This window comes from Leopardus geoffroyi, chromosome C2 (assembly GCF_018350155.1).
Source record: "Leopardus geoffroyi isolate Oge1 chromosome C2, O.geoffroyi_Oge1_pat1.0, whole genome shotgun sequence".
Classification (NCBI taxonomy): domain Eukaryota; kingdom Metazoa; phylum Chordata; class Mammalia; order Carnivora; family Felidae; genus Leopardus; species Leopardus geoffroyi.
The window spans coordinates 149,700,049-149,716,336 of record NC_059333.1 but is presented as its reverse complement, the minus strand read 5'-3'; the positions used below and the strand labels follow the sequence as shown (position 1 = coordinate 149,716,336).

General features: G+C 40.1%; 1 protein-coding gene across 4 annotated transcripts in view; it reads right to left on the bottom strand.

Annotated features, from left to right (window-relative positions):
• ULK4 (unc-51 like kinase 4) overlaps positions 1–16,288 on the bottom strand; it is a 583,089-nt gene that overhangs the window by 461,476 nt on the left and 105,325 nt on the right. For all 4 annotated transcript variants that reach the window (XM_045436431.1, XM_045436432.1, XM_045436433.1 and 1 more), the window contains one exon: positions 2,210–2,371. In XM_045436431.1, the coding sequence (XP_045292387.1) occupies positions 2,210–2,371 (162 nt within the window). The remainder of the gene's footprint in view (positions 1–2,209; positions 2,372–16,288) is intronic.

The window sequence follows — 16,288 nt, the reverse complement described above, 5'->3', positions numbered from 1 at the left end:
AAGACGAACATGACATAAACCCAACAGGGGTGCCTGTCAGTTAAGCGTCCAACTCTGGATTTCGGCTCAGGTCATGATCTCGCGGTTCATGAGTTTGAGCCCTTCACCAGGTTCTGGGCTGACAGCTCGGGGCCTGGAGCCTTCTACGGATTCTGTATCTCCCTCTCTCTCTGCCCTGCCCCCACTCATGCTCTTTCTCAAAAATAAACATTCAAAAATAATAATAAAAGAAAATAACATAAGCCCAATCAAAGGAAGACTTTTTTCTAAGGGCCAGGATTAAAACGGATGTTCTAAGATACCCAGAGGCGTCACAGAAGTTCCCTGACATACTTTGTAAGCTCCTTCTGACAGTCTTTCTGTAAATACTAATACGATAACTTAGGGTTCTTTTCTATCATTTTGAAATTACATGGCTCCAGAAGCACATGTGTGTGTGTATGTGAAAGAGAGACAGACAGATGCTCCATATCCTTTGCTTAATGACATTCAGTAAGCAGAACTGTTAGCCCTTAATCTTCAGAATTACACTGGTCAATTTAAGATAAGAACTGGAAAATATCCACACATACCCTCAGGATTTAGCAACATGAAAGCCAGTGGAGATCTCAGCAAGATCAGCCTCAGTGGCATTTTAGGACAGATACCACATTGGGTTAAAGAGGAAACGGGCCAGAAAGGAGGAATAGTTGGTAACAATAACTCTTTTTATTACTTTAATTTTTAATGGTTGTTTTTGAAGGAGACAGAGATGAGCGTGATTGGGGGAGGGGCAGAGAGAGAGGGAGACCCAGAATCCGAAGCAGGCTCCAGGCTCCGAGCTGTCCACACAGAGCCTCCTCACAGGAGCTTGAACTCACGGGCTGTGAGGTCATGACCTGAGCCGAAATCGGATGCTTAACCGACTGAGCCACCCAGGCACCCCTATAGCAGTAACTCTTTAAAGGAGTATGGCCATGAAGGGAGATATGCAGCCCAGAGACACTTTGATATGTTTGCATTTGTGTTTTTTTTTTTTTTTTTAATGGGGTAAAGAATACACGAATGCTGATTAGAAGGATCTAGTAGAGAAGAGGGTTAAAGATTTAGGAAAGAGGGGTGCCTGGGTAGCTCAGTCAGTAAAACGTCTGACTTTGACTCTCAGGTCATTATCTCACACACGGTTCATGAGTTCGAGCCCCACATCGGGCTCTGTGCTGACAGCTCAGAGCCTGGAGCCTGCTTCGGATTCTGTCTCTCTCCCTCGCTCTCTGGCCCTCCCCCACTCACGCTCTCTCTCTCCCTCAAAAATGAGCAAACATGAAAAAAATTATAAAAATAAAAATCAAAGGACTTAAGAGAGAGGAAAAAATAAGCATTTGAATGAGATTCCTAAGGAGCGAACAGGAAGAAGACGTGGAGAAACATGGGAGAGATCGGTCTCTGCAGGAGAAGGGACAGTTCATCAATCGTAACAGGAGGGAAAGACGGCTCAGGTGTGGATGTAAACAGGTCTATAGACGTGGCAGACAGACACTGGGATAATTACCACTGGAGGTTGATTTTCTCTGCCAAGTATGGGGGAAAGTCATTTACCGAGGATGCAGGAGAAAAATGTGGGTTGGAGGTTTAAGGGAAGAAAACAAGGGACAAAAGGGAGAGGTGCAACAATGAGCAGGCAACAGAAAGATGAGACCGGTGATCAAAAAGAGTATTTTCATAAATCATATGAGCAAGGGTTGTATTTGTTTGATACAACCATGTTAACACATCTTCATACATAATCATCTTCTACACCAAGTCACTACAACCATGTGAGCAAAGAAGTAGACAACCAATCAAAATATAAAAGCTGCAAAACCACAGACGCCTGAACACTAACATGAATTCACTTTATAATTAATTCATGATAAATGCATTTAGCAGAAAATCTGAAAGAGGGAGCTCAGGAAAAGTCAGGGAACACTAAATGTAAACCAAAACAAATGCTGTACCCTACCCACTAGCACTTCCAAATGATTTTTAAAACCATTTCCCAACAGTCCCAAGGTTTTCCAGCCCCAGTTTTGAAAATTTTACTTTAGGAGAAAATTATTGTCCTCACCAAATATATTACTCTGATATTTCTGTGTCCTACTTATCCGGTGAGATTTACTCTGTTCGTGGCACAATTCTTCAAATTCGGTGTTTAAATATACCCAGATATATCCCTAAAAGATGCTCCGCTTACCGATATTGCTGTTATCCTGAGAGAATCAACAGTGGAATGTCTGAATAAGAACCATAAAACGGGTCCAATTTCTCCTGTAATAAAGCCCTGGGCCTGAGCAGAAAAGGTAGTGCAGACATTTTCAATAATCTTTGCTGCCATGTGATTCACAACACGTTCTTCCTAGAGAAGGAAAGAGAGAAGAATAAAAGGGAGTTATTTAGGGGTTCCTGAGTAGCTGAGTCGATTAAGCATCCAACCGGCTCAGGTCATGATCTCACAGTTCATGAGTTCGGGTCCTGTGTCGGGCTCTACGCTGACAGCTCAGAGCCTGGAGCCTGCTTCAGATTCCTTGTCTCCCTCTCTCTCTGCCCCTCCCCCACTCATGCCGTCTCTCTCTCTCAAAAATAAACATTAAAAAATATTTTTAAAAAAGGGGGGGAGTTATTTACCAAAAGATATATACATACATATCATTTCTACATAACCACTGCAGATAAAGGCCTGGTAACAAGAGTCTTTCATCTGACCCTGCGTGTTTTATGTATTTCAGTAGGTGTAATCATTCCTTTAGGCTATTATGAAATTATCACAATTTAATCACTAAACCGGTTTAATCATTTCATCACTAAAATCTAGCATAACATAATTTTAATATATTTTAATAAAAAGACTGACTGGAAAACCGTATGGAGGTTCCTCAGAAAGTTAAAAACAGAACTACCTATGATCCAGCAATTACCCCACTAGGTATCTACCTCAAAGACACAAAAACAGTGATTCAAAGGAAGACATGCACCCCCATGTTTCTAGCAGCACCATCAACAGTAGCCAAAGTATGGAAAGAGCCCAACTGTCCATTGATTGATGAATGGATAAAGAAGATGTGGTATACACACACACACACACCCAAACTACCCATCAAAAAGAATGAAATCTCGCCATGTGCAATGATGTGGATGGGGCTAGAGAGTAATGCTAAGCTAAATAAGTCAGTCAGAGAAAGACAAATACCATATGATTTCACTCCTATGTGGAATTTAAGAAACCAAACAGACGGACATGGCGGGATTAGGGTTAGGGGTGGGTATTAAACCAGGAGACAGACTTTTAATTATAGGGAACAAACTGAGGATTACCAGAGGGGAGGTGGCCAGGGAGACAGGTAGAACAGGGTGATGAGGACTAAGGAGGGCACCTGGGATGAGCACCAGGTGTTGCACGTAAGTGACGACTCACCAAATTCTACACCTGAAACAACGATTACGCTGTGTGGTAACTAACTGGAATTGAAATCAATACTTAAGGAAAAAAATTTGTAAAGGCTGAAACCATCTGAAACGTATGCAGTATGAGCAGAATGTAAAAATGAAGAGAATTTTAAAATCTGAAGGACTAAGCAAAACAAGCTTCAGGAATCACTCAGGGCTGGGAGTATTAGTGTAGCAATCAGCCAAAGAGCATTTAAAATACAAGGCAATGTCTTAGGAAAGGTATTGCCTCTGTGGTGTGATACCAGACTAAAGGCTACTCCAGGCTGTCGTAACAATGCTTAAAAGCTAGCCTCAAAAAGGATCAAACTGCTTCCACGTAACTTGGATGAGTTCAAGAAAAAGCACACAAGCACTTTAAAAAAAAAAAAAAAAAACTTTTTTTAAATAAAATCTTTAAAAAAGAATACAAACACTCCAGCACCTAACAATATAAAAAGCACAATGTCCAACATCCGCTTAATATGGCCACACATGCGAAGAAGCAGAAAAACAGGACTCCTAGGAAGAAAACTCAATCAGTAAAATGACACAGGTGACAGACTCAGAAGAAAAATATATTAAAATGGACAGTATAGTTTATACACTCAAGAAAGAAGAAGAAAGCATAGCATAAGCATGACAAAAAGGTGAAATCAGGGCACCTGGGTGGCTCAGTCGGTTAAGCATCCAACCTCGGATTTTGGCTCAGGTCATGATTCCAGGGGTTGTGGGATCAAGCCCACATCAGGCTTCGCACTGACCGTGCTTGGGATTCTCTCTCTTCCATTCTCTCTGCCCCTCCCCCTGTGCACGCACACGCTCTCTCAAAATAAACTTTTAAGAAAGTGAAATAGAAGATACAAAAATGGCCTGAAAGGCTAGAAATTAGTCTTATAATGAAAAATACACTTAGTTGGATTAACAGATTAGACTCTGCAGGTCCAATGATTAATGAACTTGAAGGCATGGCAATTAGCAATAAAAACTATCCAAAATAAACACAGAATGAAAATGGGGGGGACAATGGAACAGAGCATCTTAGCATCAGTGAACCATATAGGACAACTTCAAACAACCTAATGTACGTGCAGTGAAAATCCCAAAGGTGACAGGAGTGGGGGAAGGTTGAAATACTGGCTGAAAAGTTTTAAATTCATAAAAACTGGTAACTGTCAATTTAAGAAATTCAATGAACCTCAAGAGGGAAGGAACAACAACAACAACAACAAAATCACACCAAGGCACATCATAAACTGCTAAAAAGCAGTACTAAAGAGAAATACTTAAAAGCAGCTAGAGTAAAAAAGACACATTATGTAGAGAGGAAGAACAATAAGGTTGATGGGACACTTTTCATCAGAAAAGTAGATTCCAAAAGAAAGAAGATTCCAGAGCAAAGAGTATCTCCAAGGGATAAAGGTCATTTCACAAGAGATAAAAAAAAGTCATTCAACAAGAGAATATAACAATCCTAATTACTTATGCCCCTTAATAATGGAACTTCAAAATACCTGAAGCAAAACCTGATAAAACTGAGAGAACAGAAAAATCCACAATTTTAGCTGGGAAATTCAATACCCTCTACTCGGTAACTGACAGAACAAGTAGCCAGAAAGTCAGTTAAGGATACAGAAATAACACTATCAACCAACTTCGACACTGACAGAATACTCAACAAAGGTAAAATACAATGTTTTTTTTTTCAAGATCACACAAAACATCACCATGTTACAGTATACACTGAACCATAAAACATCCCACGAAACTCTGTACTCATGAGTTAATTGGAGACGAGTCACAGACTTAAATGGGAAAGCTAAGCCAAAAACCTTCTAGAAAAGACCATAAAGAGTATCTTAGCTATTTTGAGGTAGGCAAAGCTTTGTTAGGAAAAAGGCACTAAGCATAAAAGAAAAAATTGTTAAATTAACACTCACAAAAATTGTAAATTTATCCTCATGACACCATTATTGCCTCATCGTGTCTTAGACTAGGAGGAAATATTTACAATACGCACATACTGAATACCTGAATATTTTATGTAAGTTCTAGGTCAACTGAAATATTGACAATTACATTAAAAATTCTATGTAGAATACAATCCCATGTTTGTTTAACAAGAACATATGCATATGTAAATATCTAAGTTAAAAAAAAAAGAGCATAGAAAGAGATAGATACAATACCTATTAACAATGAGTATAATAGGTGTGAGTTGTGGGGTCCAATAGTTCTATTTTAGACATTGCTTAAATTGTTACAGTACATACGTAAATTTTTTCAATCAAAAAATTATGTATTTTTCATGAAAATGCAAAAAAAAGTAGGAAGATACTGAGTTATAGATCTAGGTTCAAACCATTCTACCAACTGTATACCCTTGGGCATTTTCACCTCTGTGCTTTAGCTTCTTCATCTATAAAAATAAGACACAAAGCAGTTTGGAAATTACATAACATACGCGGATACTTAACCTAGGTCATAAAAAATAGCATATTTTTTAAGTAATATATTTTTAACATGTTAGCTTCACTTCCAATTATGAGTATCACAAAGTATGAATTATAAGGCTGCTAGAAAAACAGTTTTAAAGTTACCTGAACTTCTTCAATGCTTCCTCCCCATTCCTGATGTTTCCTCCCTTGTGGCTAGAATATAACCCTTTCATCCTCTCTCTGTTCCTTTATTCATTACACCCAAGAGAAAAGAAAATGCTTCACCTAGTTGGTAAATTTGAGAACAATAAACAGCATGCCTAACCACTCAGCTCAACTCCTGCCCCTTTTTCCTTGAACCCAGGCCAATCCACACAGAGTCGTTTTCTCATATTCCCCATCTCAAGTCTGACCTGGAGAGGTACTCCTCTTGGAAAGCGCATCTGTACCTGAGGGGTGCAAAGATTCCCTGAGGTGGGAGTGCAATATAAGGAAACCTACTTGCCCACAGATACCAAGCTATGTCCTCCACCCTCCCTAGCTCTCAGTACATACATGTATGACATTTTGGTCTTTTATGCCTTGCTCTGTGTCTTCTCATTAGGTTCTGAAACCTTTGCCCTGCGATGTAGAGGTGGGGAGCAAAGGGCTATCTGGGGGGAAGAACTCTCTCAAATACCTTACCATGGGCTTTCCATCACAACCATCAGCCAAATCCTAGAGGACTCATTCCTATTACTTGAAAACCACCACTATTTTAGCACTCAGGTTGGAAAGGAGCCATGTGTCATCCCAGTGCTCTATAAACTCACTGAGGCTGTCAGGTCAATTCAACTTGCTACTACCTGAAACGAGCTATCCTAGTCCCTCTGAAATCCCCTGTGGGATGCAATACAAGCAGTAAGATTGGTGTTATTTTCTGCCTAATTAACTCTTCAAAAGGGATAACTGGACTGAACTAATATCCGTCACTTAAATCAAAGACCTATTTCATCATATTATGAGGATAAAAGTTATGATGATTAGGAAATGATCCTATGAAAATAAGCCTATGATGATTATGCTTATTAATGAAGAGTTATACTCATTTTTAATAATGGTAAGTAGATCTAATGTATTGTGGGCAGTCTTAAAAAAAATTTCACTGCCAATGTTATTTTAGTCTACATGCCTACTTCTTCAAAAAGGAGTATCAAAATTAACATCTAAAATATTGACATGAGGGGTGCGTGGGTGGCTCAGACCATTAAACACCTGACTCTTGATTTTAGCTCAGGTCATGATCTCACGGTTATGAGATCAAGCCCCACATCAGGGTCTGCGCTGGGCTTGGAGCCTGCTTAAGATTTCCGCTCTCTCTGTCCCTCTGCCTCTCCCCTCCTCAAAAAAATACTGACATTATTTTCACATTTGTTGGTTTAGCAAAACTATGATCTTTCTTCTAAAGACTCCAAGGTATCTGGAGTTTATTTTCCCTGGTTTACTGTTTTAGTAACTCATTAAATCAAGAAAACAGGATTTCTATTTCTTACAATATAGTGGGCTAGATATCTGGACAACTCTATCCCTCCAAAAGCAATCCACATGCTAAATTTAAAATAAGAAAATAAACAAACCTTTTTAAAAGCATCAGTGAACTAGGACCAAATTGTTAGGCCAGTGACTGTATAGGCAAGAACTCTGAGAGATACCCTCAGAGATATCCAGAGCACTTAAGCTGATGTTTACCCTGAGAGCACTTGTCTAACAAGGTGAACAAAAGGAATGAGAGGGCGGGCGAGTACCCACACAAGTTGGAAGTTAGGTGAAGAACCAGCACCGAGTAAAGCTAGAGCTCCCAGTGGCCACAACCAAATATAATAGAGATGAACAAAAAGTAACTTTTCCATCTTCCCGACTCCCCACTGATCTGAGTTGGGGGCTGCAGGTGTATGTTAGGGAAAGGAGATTGCAGGGAAAAAAGCCCAAAAGCTAAAAGTGTAAGTAGGCCCTCACTTGAATTACAGAGTATCTCCTTCAAAAGAGCCACAGTTGGTCTAACAGCTAATTTCTTAACAGCAACAAGTGTAGTCAGAAGACACTAAAACAATACCTTTAATTGTTAAAATATACTGTCAACCCACAATTGTATTCACAGAAAAAAAATGTATTTTAACAAGAGCAACAGAATAGCCATTAAAAGAATAAAAATAATCATTAAAAAAGCAAACCAAAAGGACATGAAGAAAAAATAAATACAAAACAGAATAAACAAAAGCAGAAAATAAGATGCCAGCTATAAATACAACTATACCAACAACTACAATAAACATAAATGGACTAAATACTAAAGAAAAACTATAAAGCAGAAATTTCGTTAAACACTGTACGAAGAGACACATCAAAAATAAATTCATTTGGGGACACCTGGGTGGCTCAGTCGGTTAAGCATCCGTCTTCAGCTCAGGTCATGACCTCATGGTTTGTGAGTTCGAGCTCCGCATCAGGTTCTGTGGTGACAGCTCAGAGCCTGGAACCTGCTTCAAATTCTGTGTCTCCCTCCCTCTGCCCCTCTCCCACTTGTGTTATGTCTCTCTCTTTCAAAAGTAAATAAAAACATTAAAAATTTTTTTTAATTTATTCAACTAGAAAGGCTAAAATTAAGAGAATGAAAAAAGAAATATCAGTCATATCTAATCCAACAAAGGATGGTATAAGCAAATTAATATCAAAGAGCATAAGCTTTGGACAAAAAGCATTACTGTTGATTTTTTAAGGTAACAACATAATGATAAAAATGTCAGTAAACCAAGGGAAATATAATCTAAATTTTTATGTATCTAATTACCAATATTCAAAATACATAAAAGCAAAATACAACAAAATTGCAACCCTACCAAGCAAAGTGTTTAAAAACATGTCTCAGTAGCTGATAAAATAGAGAAAAAGCAATCAGCATAGATACAGAAGACTTCTATCCCTATCAATCAGATTAATAAGCCTGACCTACTGGGCAGAAAAAAACTTTATCCAACAATGGCAGAATTCACCATTTTTTCCCTGAATATACACACATACTGAGTCATGAAAGAAGTCTCAACAAATTCTAAATGACTGAAATCATACATACACCGTTTCCTCTAAACATGATACCATAAGTTAAAAATGATAATAAAAAGATAAATAGAAAAACCATAAGGATAGGTATGAAATGAGAAAGAAACAAAAGAGCTATAGGATTATTAAGAGTACAAAGCATGTAAGGGGATAAAAATAAGTCAAAAGAATGTGAAAATTTAAACAGAAATCCAACCAATATAAAAATCCTTGAAAGGTATTATCATTGACGTTTCACCAGTTTTTACATACTGAATGCAGCAGAGCCAAACTCTGAAACCTCCTCTGTGAAGTCACCTGCCACAGGAGGAGAGGATATGCAACCTCACCCTTGCATGTAAAATGCAATGCTGTGTGCTTCTTACCTTACACCACCTCTCTGGAAGCTGATCTATCTCACTTGGTGCTAAGGGTCCCTTCCTCATGCCATTCTCAACGGTTCACTTCAAGACACATCAGGTAACTCCATCCTTAATAAGCCCTTTTGCCTCCTACTGAATAGGGTTCAAAACATTACGGATGGTGGCTCTCTGGTCCTCCCCATTCGGCAGACAACCACGACTTCTGGTGCGGTGCCAGTCACGTCCCCGAGACACGATGGTGAAGGTCAGAGTGAATGAATTCGGCTGTATCGGGCACCTGGTAACCAGGGCTGCTTTTAACTCTGGCAAAATGTGTATCGTCAGCATCAATGACCCCTTCGTTGACCCCAACTACATAATCTACATGTTCCAGGATGATTCCACCCACAGCAAATTCAACGGCACAATCAAGGCTGAAAACTGAAACCTTGTCGTCAACGGAAAGCCTCTCTCCCGTCAGCATCAAACGGGGCGATGCTGGTGCTGAGCATGCTGCAGAGTCCACCGGGGTCTTTTCCACTATGGAGAAAGCTGGGACCCAGAGGATCATCATCTCTCCCCCTTTTGCTGATGCCCCGTGGTTGTGATGGGCAGGAACAACGAGAAGACTGTCAGCAACGCTTCCTGCTGCCCCAACTACTTGGCCCCTCTGGCCAAGACCATCCATGACGATCCCAGCACCGTGGAGAGAATCACGATTCGTGACTCCGTGCCATCACTGCCACCCACAAGACTGGGGACGGTCCCTCTGGGAAGCTGTGGCACGACAGCCCAGAGGCTTCCCGTAACGTCATCCCTGCTGCTACTGGCACCACCGCGGCTACAGGCAAGGTCGTCCCTGAGCTGAACGGAAAGCTCACTGGCATGGCCTTCCATGTCCCCACCTCCAACCCGTCAGTCACGGATCTGACCTGACGCCTGGAGAAAGCTGCCAACAGGATGACATCAAGAAGGTGGCAAAGCAGGCACGGAAAGGCCCCCTCCAGTGCATCCCGGGCTACCCTGAGGACTGGGCTATCTCTTGCAACTTGAACAGTGACACCCACTCTTCCACCTTCGATACTAAGGCTGGCATTGCTCATTGGTAAAGCGGTCAAGCTCATTTCCTGGCAATAAATTTGGCTACAGTAACCAGGTGGCGGACATTATGGTCCACATGGCCTCCAAAGAGTAAGAGCCCCCTGAGCCACCAGCCTCAGCAAGAGCAAGAGGCAGAGAGATGCCCTCAGGTGCTGGATGCCCATGCCCCAACTCAACCCCCAATATACTGTGAATCTCTTAACTGCTACACAGTTTCCATCCCAGGTCCCCTGAAGAAGGGGGGAGGCTCAGGAGCCCTTCCTTGTCACATACCATCAATAAAGTACACTGTACCCAGCCAGAAAGAAAAATTATGGCTAGTTTAATAAAGAAAACACTGGATCATTCACAGTCCACATACGTGTTGCCACCTCTCGCTGCAGAAACACCAACAGAGTGGTGAGGACCCACAAAGAACCTGATGCTGAGGCACACACATTTCTTTTTTTAATTTTTTTTTTCAACGTTTATTTATTTTTGGGACAGAGAGAGACAGAGCATGAGTGGGGGAGGGGCAGAGAGAGAAGGAGACACAGAATCGGAAACAGGCTCCAGGCTCTGAGCCATCAGCCCAGAGCCCGACGCGGGGCTCGAACTCACAGACCGCGAGATCGTGACCTGGCTGAAGTCGGACGCTTAACCGACTGCGCCACCCAGGCGGAGGCACACACATTTCTTTATCAGAACATTAAACTGTGACAGGAACAAAATCAGAAAATCTAACTCTACATTTTCACTTGTATCAAAAGCCAAGAATTTTAAACTAATTTTTCCCTGTGTTTTAGGCCTAAAACATTTCAAAGATAAGACATTTAATGTCTAACATCTCTAGTACTTCTAATTTGAGCCTGGTCTTTTCTAATTAAACACAAAAGCAACTTTAACACTAGTTTTCATTTTTAAAAAAAGAGAACTCTAATTTCAAAATGCAAATTAAATGTCCTCTTAAAATAAGTGTTACTTCAAAATTATCTAATAAGCTGTTATTCAGAAAAAAATGAAGCCAATGGTTTATATGTTTTTTGGACCTCATATTTTTTTTTATTTTTTTTTTTTAACATTTATTTATTTTTGAGACAGAGAGAGACAGAGCATGAACGGCGGAGGGGCAGAGAGAGAGGGAGACACAGAATCGGAAGCAGGCTCCAGGCTCTGAGCCATCAGCCCAGAGCCCGACGCGGGGCTCGAACTCACGGACCGCGAGATCGTGACCTGGCTGAAGTCGGACGCTCAACTGACTGAGCCACCCAGGTGCCCCTGGACCTCATATTTTTTTTTTTTTAATTTTTTTTTTCAACATTTATTTTTGGGACAGAGAGAGACAGGGCATGAACGGGGGAGGGGCAGAGAGAGAGGGAGACACAGAATCGGAAACAGGCTCCAGGCTCTGAGCCATCAGCCCAGAGCCCGACGCGGGGCTCGAACTCACGGACCGCGAGATCGTGACCTGGCTGAAGTCGGACGCTCAACCGACTGCGCCACCCAGGCGCCCCTGGACCTCATATTTTTAACTACAACTTATGCATTGTGAGTTCAGCACCTATAATCACACACCGACTATTATGCAGGTTATCAAAACAGATGTGGTTGATTAGATACAAACATACAAATAATCTTCTCCCGTAAATATGGGGAAATTCCCTAGGAGCTGCTTCTGGCTTGTCATTGTAGAATAATAGGCTACTACCTACCCAGATAAAAATAAACACTTCAGGGGTACCTGGGTGGCTCAGTCGGTTAAGTGTCCGACTTGGGCTCAGGTCGTGATCTCATGGTTTGTGGGTTCGAGCCCCGCATCAGGCTCTGTGCTGACGGCTCAGAGCCCGGACCCTGCTTCGGATCCTGTGTCTCCCTCTCTCTCTGCCCCTCCCCTGCTCGCGCTCTCTCAAAAATGAGTAATCGTTAACAAAAAATTTTTTAATATAAAAATAAACACTTCAAAGAAAGGTCAGCTTTCTCACCGTCCTTATCCCACGCACATATAAACATACATCACGTAAGCTCATTGCCAAATATTCCTGAGATCAATACAGCAATGACCAACTGCTCCTTAGTACTGTATACAACATTAAGGTCAAAGCAATGGAAGGGAAAGTTGTCAGACTCAGAGGGGGCCCAAGTCAGAAGCTCATGGAAGGTCATGAAGCACAAGTACCCTCCTATACAGGAAACACCACCAGGTGGGTCACCTAGACCTTGGCCAACACCAAACCACTGAAGAGTAGCATGTGTAGGATTGAAATCCACATCCTCTGACTCTCAGCTGAAGGTCTTTGAAATGCCAACCCCAACTCTGAAACAGATTCAGTATCCTCATAGATACCTTTTCTTCCACACTGCCACACTCCTTTTTCAGCAGTCACATAAGATCTTCCGAACTGCTTGTGTGACCCACCATATGTCTCTTACTCTCTGATTACTTCTCTTCTCTCCCTCTAAGCACTGACATCTGTCACAAGGACAAAAACATCTGACTCGTATCTCTATCACCATTGTTAAAGTTACAGAAATCGTGTTCAGAAAGTAGGCTGTTTGGAAAACACCATCATAATATCTTAGAGAACTTTAAAAAGAGAAAACCTACTGAAAATGATCTTAAACTCCTGACACTCTCAGTGTAAGCCCACAGCTTCCTCTCCCACAGTGCATCACACACAACATGCCATAGGATAGGGTAGGTCTGTGGGCAAATTACTTTGAAAATGCTGTATATTCTCCCAAGTAGTTCATAATTACAAGCTCTGAAAAGTACTAACAACAAATCAAACTGCTCAACCTTGTTTAATCTGGTGTCTCTAAGTATTTGACTAGAAAATGCTTTATTCTTTTAACACCTATAAATATCCCAGGCAAAGCTAATTTTCTATGCATTGTGAACAAAAAGTTTATAACTGAAAACTGCAGTTGGCGTCTAAAAAGAAGTCTACATATCAAATTAAGATGAAGTAAAATTTCTTTAAAAAATGAAGTAAAATTTCTATACTGCTTTCTTCCCAATGCAGAAATTAAAGAAAAGGGCTAAAAATTGAATCAATTTGGCCCATATTCAACAAGATCCATTACAAAGTTTTGATGTGGAAAAAAAAAATCAGTAATTGAGGCAAAAGAACATCTCAATATATTTAAAACAACAGAAACAGCACAACAATGTGAACGTACTCAATACCACAGAACTATATATACTTAGTGGTCAAAGTGGTTTAGTTTTATGTTACCGTGTGTTTTACCACAATTTTTTTAATCCAAAGAGAAACAGGACAAACCACTTTCTTGACAATAAGGTAATGCAACTTTGTTACTTTAACAAATAAAAAAAAAAAGGCAATAAAATCCCACCCACATGAAAAAGTTTTAACCACCTCATAAACAACCCTGGATCAAGGACAAATTTAAAGCTAGAACTAGGGACTATCAATAAAATAGCAATAATGGAAACACTACATGTCAAAACTAGTGAGATACAGCTAGCATGGAACGAAAAGTTAATAGCCTGAAATGTCTTACTGAGTACACAAGAAAGAAACCAAAGCAAATGAAGTTACCAAAACAACAATAAAAGGCTGGTATACAGAACTAAGGATTAAAAAAAATTTCTTTCCTAAAAACTGAAGGCAGGGCAGCATCTTAATTTATCTTTACCTTTCTGCACCTAGCGGTGCATAATAGATGTTTCATAAATGTTACCTGTAAAGAATGCGACCTACATCTGAGAGGTAGCTTAAGCAATAAATTAAATGCATCGGCTGAATCCCATCAAAAATTCAAAGGAACTTCAATCAGTTATCTTCAGTTTTTTTTTTAATCAAATGTGTCATTCTCCTATTATTGGTCTTCTCATTGAGTATGCATTCCATTTTCTACTAATATCAACCGATTTTTCTCAAATTTATTTGCAGATGTGTTCTTAACATCCAAACAGGCGAACATGAAAAGGTGAATCTAAAAACTACATGCAAGTGAAAGGAACAAAATTAACTGAGAAACTCTTGAAAAAAATGTTAGTAGGGGAAAACTCCCCATATCCTTAGTATTAAATAATAGGAAGTATTAATTTAGATAGTATGACACAGAGACAGATAATAGACCAACAGAACCAAACAGAGCCCAGGAAAAGACACTGATGTAACAAGGGGACACTGCAGAGCAGTGGGAAGAGGGTGACTGTCTCATTAAAAAATCCTGGGAGAACTCATTACCCATATATATATATTTTTAAGATAAAACTACCCAGGGGTGCCTGAGCGACTCAGGTGGTTAAGCATCCCACTCCTGATTTCAGCTCAGACCTTGATCTCGTGGTTTATGAGTGCAAGCCCTGTGTCAGGCTCTGTGCTGACAGTGCGAAGCCTGCTTGAGATTCTCTCTCTCCTTCTCTCTGCCCCTCCCCTGCCCACGCACTCTTTCAAAAATAAAAACATTTTTAAAAAGATAAAACTACCCATACACAGCAGCGCACACACAGAACAATTACAAATAAAGTTCTAAATAAAGGAAAAATAAAACTTTCATTTATTTTTAATTTTTTTTTAACGTTTATTTATTTTTGAGACAGAGAGACAGAGCATGAACAGGGGAGGGTCAGAGAGGGAGAGGGAGACACAGAATCTGAAACAGGCTCCAGGCTCTGAGCTGTCAGCACAGAGCCCGACATGGGGCTCGAACTCACGAACCGCAAGATCATGACCTGAGCCAAAGTCGGACGCTTAGCCGACTGAGCCACCCAGGCGCCCCAAACTAAAGCTTTTAGAAGAAAATGGAATAGACCATCTAATGATGGTGAAGTAGAGAAGCATATGAGACACAAAAAGCCAATCATAACAGAAAAAATTGATAAATTTAGCTACATTAAAATGAGGAACTTCTGCTTATCATCAGATATTGTAAGAAAATGAAAAGCCCTTGGGGCACCTGGGTGGCTCAGTTGGTTAAGAAAATGAAAAGTCCAACCACCATCAGAAAGGATCTAGTAACACATATAAACCAAAGATTAGTATCCAGAATACACAAACATTCCAATGGATGAAGTGCCAACGGCATCTGCGTTTTTTTTTCAAACAGTTCAGAAAACAAATGAATATAAATGAATAAATGCATGTACATATGAATATATACATACACACCTATATTACAACAAAGCAAGGAGAGCAAAATGTTAAAAACCGTTGACACTAAGTGATGGAAATAAAGGTCATTATTAGTCTTCTTTCCTTTTCTAGTTATTTCAAACATTTTATAACAACAGGCTTGTGGTAAGGGAGGCAGTGTAGAGAATTCCTACAAAGCAACAGAAATCCCCCCCCCAACAAAACAAGATAAATAAAAAAGGATGGTGACCATATTAGTAATCACAAAAATGCATATTAAAGCTATTATGAGAAAACATTTAATGCCCAGAAGATTGACAAAAATTTAAAGTCTGACTAGATCAAATGTTCAAGACATGAGTTCAAGGGTACTCCTATACCCTACTGGTGGGAATACAAACTGATACAACGTGTGTATGAGTGTATTGAGGCACATTCCAACAACGTACAATGCAGTAGTATAAATGAACTATAGTTTACACAATTGGCATGTATCAACTTCAACCTAATTTTGAGCAAAATAAAGTCTCCACAGGATTCGGTGCCATTTATTTATATAAAGTTCAGCCTTAAGAACCAATCAAAGATGGAAACGTGATAAAGAAATACTTGGGAATGTTTATCATAAAGTAAGAATAGTGGCTACTCCTTGGAAGAAAAGAGCAAGCTGCAATCCAGGGACAGAGAAGAAATATATTACCAGTTTTTTTTGGTTTTTTTGGTTTTTTTTTTAAAGAGAGTGGGTGTTGGGAATGCAAGCTGGTGCAGCCACTCTGGAAAACAGTATGGA